The 6,421-nt window shown below is 58.4% G+C and overlaps 1 protein-coding gene across 1 annotated transcript in view; it reads left to right on the plus strand.

Annotated features, from left to right (window-relative positions):
- The window catches only part of VPS18 (vacuolar protein sorting 18 homolog (S. cerevisiae)), a 17,821-nt gene that overhangs the window by 1,943 nt on the left and 9,457 nt on the right, over positions 1-6,421 (plus strand). Inside the window, exons 3-4 of the mRNA XM_011956674.1 lie at positions 3,732-3,823; positions 3,970-5,840. Of these exons, the coding sequence (XP_011812064.1) occupies positions 3,732-3,823; positions 3,970-5,840 (1,963 nt within the window). The remainder of the gene's footprint in view (positions 1-3,731; positions 3,824-3,969; positions 5,841-6,421) is intronic.

The following is a 6,421-nucleotide window of genomic DNA, read 5'->3' on the forward strand; positions in this document are numbered from 1 at the left end:
TCCCGAGTAGCTGGGATTACAGGTGCACATCACCACGCCCGGCTAATTTTTGTATTTTTAGTAGAGATGGGTTTCACCATATTGGCCAGACTGGTCTCGAACCCCTGACCTCAAGTGATCCGCCCACCTCAGCCTCCCAAACTGTTTGTATTACAGGCATGAGCCACTGTACCCAGCCAGAACCCTCTTTTTTTTTTTTTTTAAAGAATTTTATCTCCTGCAGTACAGGTTGAACTTTGCTGCAGAATTCCCTAACTACTAGAACAAGAGGATCTCTTCATGGCCTCTGTTAGCTGAGAGGGCTAATGGGAAGCTGCGCATTTTTGATGACCCCTCAGACTCCTGTCTTCCTCCAGAAGCAGATGTGGGGGAGGGGTCCCGTTGAGTAGAGCGCATCCTAATTCTGTTCTTCGCACTGTCCCAGGAGGTTTGGAGGGCTCCTGCTTCCTTCTCCCCGTGTGGCCTAGGCTCCCCTTACACCTACCATAGTCAGCTGAGGGCTCAGGGTCTTTGTCCCCCGACTGTGAGTATAAAGCTTAGCTTGCCTCTGAAGGGGTCACTTTCTTACTTAGAGAAAACAGACTGCAGCCTCTGTCTTTGCACATAATGAGTGCCTAATACATGTTAGTTAAACAAACACTGCCCTATTGCTCCCTGCTCCCAGAAGGCTTGGCTGAAGCAGCCTGGGACACCCCTGCCCCTTCTGTCTTCTCCCAAGCCAGCCCATCTGGTCCTAGGCTGCTTCCTCTTTCCTGGGAAAAGGCCCCAGGCTTCCCTGGCAGGGACAGAATAGGGTTCCGGTGAGTCAGGGCAACGGGAAGCCACAGCTCTTAGATCCCTGGAAGCCAAGCAAGACCTGGAATGGAGAGCGGAGCGGAGGCCCTCAGGACTTTGGCCCTAAGCCTGGGGGAGGGCCAGAGGGGGGTGGGGTGTGGGAGCAGCTGTGTGGGCAGGGGCCAAGATGAATGAGCTACTCCTGGAGCGGTCACTGGAAATAGGAGGAGTGGCCACAGGCAGTGACGCTGGGACCAGGGCAGGAGGCCTGTAAACAAGGAAGCCACCTGGGGGAGACGCAGGGCGGTCACTGGTCCTGGGGAGCAGGTGCTTCCTGAGGCCCGCCCTGGAGAGGGCCCTGGGGGCCGCCCCGCCGAGTCTGCAGCAGGCGCTAGGAGGCGCCGTCTACCGGCTTCCAGAGCCCACCGCTCCCTACCCTGGCTCCCGGGGGTGTGGCCGCGGGAGGGTGTGCCGGCCCAGAGTCCCAGGCTCTGCCGGCCCGGCCTCTCCCTCCCTTCTGTCACCGCAGCCGACTGGCCAAGGGCACCAGCCCCGGAGAGGGCTCGGGGCTCAGTCTGGCCTGCTCTGGTGTGAGCTCATTCCCCGACACCACCAGTTCCAGTTCCTGCCCCTCCCCCAAAGGCTCGGGTCGCAGGCTGGGGCCTGGCACCCACCCCAAAGTTTGGGAGGGGGCTCGGAGGCCATCAGGCTCCAGGCCGCCGTTGGCTCTGCCCCCTGGCGCCAGGGAAACAAAGGTTAGGGGCCCAGAGGGAGTTATCTGGCCCCATCCCCACCGGGTGGGGGAAGGGGGACAAGAGGGGGCGCAGTTCCCCTCCACTCCCCCAGCCGTACTGATTCTTCGAGACACTTTCACAGGCGGAAATTCCCAGAGGTCAGAGGAGGGAAACGGTTAATTCCTTTTATTCAATGGGTTCCCCCCTACACGCCTCCCCCCAACTTCCTCCCTCCACTTCCCGCCCCCCCCTGTGTGAACAGGAAGTGGAGAGGAAAAGGCTCTGAGCGGAGCAGCTGGGAGCAGGAGGCAGGAGTGGGCGGCGGGCTTGGTGCCAGCCCTGCCCCTCATGCTTAGCTGCCGGAGGGCCAGGCCAACCGCGGCCTGGGAAAGAACCTGCAGCCCCGCTGGCGAGTGACAGTTGAGCCGGGAAACAGCAATGTCCATGCCCCCTTTCCTTAACCTGCTCCCAGGTTACAGGCTGCTGTCCTCAGGGTGCCAGACATCTTCTGCTCAAGAGCCAGCTGCCCTGGCCACCGCAACCCCACCTCCACCACCAGGCTGGGCATCCCGAGGCTGGCAGGCATCTCTTCAGGCAGCCGCCAGTCCTGGCACTGGCTCCCTCACTCAGCCCCTTGGCCCTGCCAGCCCTTTGAAGCTCATGCAGTGCTTCCTGTTTGGGGCGGGCGATGCCAGGGCCCCTCCCCCACCATTGTTCTGGAGAGACCATAGGTCCATCTGTTGCCCCATGGTGGGGCCCCTAGGCAGTGCCACACGGGAGCAGCACCACAAAGGACCCTGCTGGCAGCTTTGCTTATGTGGGGTGAGACTGGGCCCTGTAGCAGGTTGAGGGTGAATGGTGGTCAGAGGCAGGCCTGGGGCGGGCAGTGGGACAGGATGCTAGAAAGTTCTGGTGTTTGGGCAGCTGGAGCCCTCAGCTTTTTCCTCCGCCTGGAGCATGGAGATGATGATATTCAGGGAGCCATGCATGCTGAAGCCACCAGGAGAGGGCCACCATTCTCATGCCTGGATTCCCAAAAGGAAAACTGAGGCAGAGGGGCAAACTTTGGTCTAGGATGGCCAATAAAAGGGCCACAAAATAGGGTTGTCATTTCAAGGGGATTGGCCCCTCTCCGAATGCCCGGTAACTGGGTGCTTTCCTCTCCCTGAGCAGCTTTACCGTGGCTCAGTTTTCACCTTGAACCAGCCCTTACTGAGCCATCAGAAACCATACTGTGAGGTCAGGAGAGGTTGCACGGCCTTAGTTTGGTGGCCAGCAACCCATGTCCACTGAGAATAAGCTTGGGCAGAGAAAAGGGAAAGGGGCACTGGTCTGGCCCCCAGGAAGGTGGCTGCTGCTTCTGGTTCCCAGGCTGTTGTGACCAAAGGTCTGTTTGTGTTTGCCAGGTGCAGAGCAGGTGCCTGCAGCTCCCCTTCCCTCCATGGCATGATCTCCCAGTTCTGACCCTTGACCTGCTCCCTCCCGGCATCCCCATAGGGCTGGAAGGTGAACCCCACTTCCCTCACCAGGTCCTCTGATTTCTCTTCCCAGGCCAGGACCTAAACTGTTCACAACTCCCAGGAGGCCAGAGCTGCAGAGACCTCAGATAGAGACTGTAAAGTGCTGTGGAAGCCTTGTTCAAATAAAAACGTTCATGGATGTCCAGTACTTGAAATTGATATGCTGAGATTCTCCAATGGAAACTGGGCTGGAGGCACCCACACCCCTGTTCACTCAGCCTGTTCTCTGTTCTCCTCTCCTCTCCTATCTCAATCTCTCTCTCTCTCTTTTTTTTTTTTTTTTTTGAGATACAGTCTCACTCTGTTGCCCAGGTTGGAATGCAGTGGTGCAGTCTCAGCTGACTGCAACCTCTGCCTGCCAGGCTCAGATGATCTCCCACCTCAGCCTCCGGAATAGCTGGGACCACAGGTGGGTCCACCACACCCGGCTGCTATTTTTTGTATTTTTTGTAGAGATGGGATTTCACCATGTTGCCCAGTCTGGCCTCAAACTCCTGAGCTTAAGCAGTCTACCCGCCTCGGACTCCCAAAGTGCTGGGATTACAGGCCTGAGCCACTGCACCTGGCCTGGATTCAGCATCTTATGCGTAGATGTAGATTTCAGGGAAGAAAGGCTATGGCTTTTATCAGATTATTAAAGAGGTTCATGATCCAAAAAAGGATCTTCCCTTCTCTAGAGTGATGGTAACGCTTGTCCCCACAGCATTGACTTGGGCAAGGCAAGTGAGCCCAACCACGTGGAGCTGGGACGTAAGGATGACGCAAAAGTTCACAAGATGTTCCTTGACCATACTGGTAAGTGACAGTGGAGATCCGAGGAGGGGGCCTCTGGTCAGTCACTGCCCGGGTGGGTGGGCTCTGAGGGTGGTGTGGGGGCCAGGAGGAGGCTGAGAGTGGGAATGGCAGCATCCACTGGGGTGCCATACTCTTCCCCACTCCAGGCTCTCACTTGCTGATTGCCCTGAGCAGCACGGAGGTCCTCTACGTGAACCGAAACGGACAGAAGGTACGGCCACTAGCACGCTGGAAGGGGCAGCTGGTGGAGAGTGTGGGTTGGAACAAGGCACTGGGCACCGAGAGCAGCACAGGCCCCATCCTGGTTGGGACTGCCCAAGGCCACATCTTCGAAGCAGAGCTCTCAGCCAGCGAAGGTGGGCTTTTCGGCCCTGCTCCGGATCTCTACTTCCGCCCGTTGTACGTGCTCAATGAAGAAGGGGGTCCAGCACCTGTGTGCTCCCTGGAGGCCGAGCGGGGCCCTGATGGGCGTAGCTTCGTTATTGCCACCACTCGGCAGCGCCTCTTCCAGTTCATAGGCCGAGCAGCAGAGGGGGCTGAGGCCCAGGGTTTCTCAGGGCTCTTTGCAGCTTACACGGACCACCCACCCCCATTCCGTGAGTTTCCCAGCAACCTGGGCTACAGTGAGCTGGCCTTCTACACTCCCAAGCTGCGCTCCGCACCCCGGGCCTTTGCCTGGATGATGGGGGATGGTGTGTTGTATGGGGCATTGGACTGTGGACGCCCTGACTCTCTGCTGAGCGAGGAGCGAGTCTGGGAGTACCCAGAGGGGGTAGGGCCTGGGGCCAGCCCACCCCTAGCCATCGTCTTGACCCAGTTCCACTTCCTGCTGCTGCTGGCAGACCGGGTGGAGGCAGTGTGCACACTGACCGGGCAGGTGGTGCTGCGGGATCACTTCCTGGAGAAATTTGGGCCGCTGAAGCACATGGCGAAGGACTCCTCCACAGGCCAGCTGTGGGCCTACACCGAGCGGGCTGTCTTCCGCTACCATGTGCAACGCGAGGCCCGAGATGTCTGGCGCACCTATCTGGACATGAACCGCTTTGATCTGGCCAAAGAGTATTGCCGAGAGCGGCCTGACTGCCTGGACACGGTCCTGGCCCGGGAGGCCGATTTCTGCTTTCGCCAGCGTCGCTACCTGGAGAGCGCACGCTGCTATGCCCTGACCCAGAGCTACTTTGAGGAGATTGCCCTCAAGTTCCTGGAAGCCCGACAGGAGGAGGCTCTGGCTGAGTTCCTGCAGCGAAAACTGGCCAGTTTGAAGGCAGCCGAGCGTACCCAGGCCACACTGCTGACCACCTGGCTGACAGAGCTCTACCTGAGCCGGCTTGGGGCTCTACAGGGTGACCCAGAGGCCCTGACCCTCTACCGAGAAACTAAGGAATGCTTTCGTACCTTCCTCAGCAGCCCTCGCCACAAAGAGTGGCTCTTTGCCAGCCGGGCCTCTATCCATGAGCTGCTCGCCAGTCATGGGGACACAGAGCACATGGTATACTTTGCAGTGATCATGCAGGACTATGAGCGGGTGGTAGCTTACCACTGTCAGCACGAGGCCCACGAGGAGGCCCTGGCTGTGCTCGCCCGCCACCGCGACCCCCAGCTCTTCTACAAGTTCTCACCCATCCTCATCCGTCACATCCCCCGCCAGCTTGTAGATGTCTGGATTGAGCTGGGCAGCCGGCTGGATGCTCGGCAGCTCATCCCTGCCCTGGTGAACTACAGTCAGGGTGGTGAGGTCCAGCAGGTGAGCCAGGCGATCCGCTACATGGAGTTCTGCGTGAACGTGCTGGGGGAGACTGAGCAGGCCATACACAACTACCTGCTGTCGCTGTACGCCCGTGGCCGGCCGGACTCACTGCTGGCTTATCTTGAGCAGGCTGGGGCCAGCCCACACCGGGTGCATTACGACCTCAAGTATGCGCTGCGGCTCTGTGCTGAGCATGGCCACCACCGCGCTTGTGTCCACGTCTACAAGGTCCTGGAGCTGTATGAGGAGGCCGTGGACCTGGCCCTGCAGGTAAGCCAGTGCATCTTGACTCCAGCTGGGAGAGGGACCCAAAGAGCAGCAGCTCTTTGTGGAAGGGCTTGGGAGGCCGTGGCTAGAGGGTGTTGGCTTCCCTTGCAGAGAAGGAAGGTTAAGAGCTGGACTGTTAAGTCAGATTTGAATTCTGGCCATTTCACTTACTAAGCTGTGTGACCTTGGGCTAGTTTCTGAACCTCTCTGTGCTCAGATTATTCGGCCACAAAAGGGGGTCAGTGTTATAGTACATTTACCTCATAGGAGTGATAAAGTTCTGTGTATGAAAAGTACTCAGGGCTGGGTGTGGTGGCTCGTGCCTGTAATCCCAGCACTTTGGGAGGCCAAGACAGGCGGATCACAGGGTCAGGAGTTCGAGACCAGCCTGACCAACATGGTGAAGCCCCATCTCTACTAAAAGCATAAAAATTAGCCAGGCATTATGGTGCACGCCTATAATCCCAGCTACTCAGGAGGCTGAGGCAGGAGAGTCGCTTAAACCTGGAAGGTGGAGGTTGCAGTGAGCTGAGATCATGCCATTGCACTCCAGCCTGGGTGACAGAGCAAGACTCCATCTCAAA

The sequence above is a fragment of the Colobus angolensis genome, unplaced genomic scaffold (genome assembly GCF_000951035.1).
Source record: "Colobus angolensis palliatus isolate OR3802 unplaced genomic scaffold, Cang.pa_1.0 Scaffold420, whole genome shotgun sequence".
In the NCBI taxonomy this organism is placed as follows: Eukaryota; Metazoa; Chordata; class Mammalia; order Primates; family Cercopithecidae; genus Colobus; species Colobus angolensis.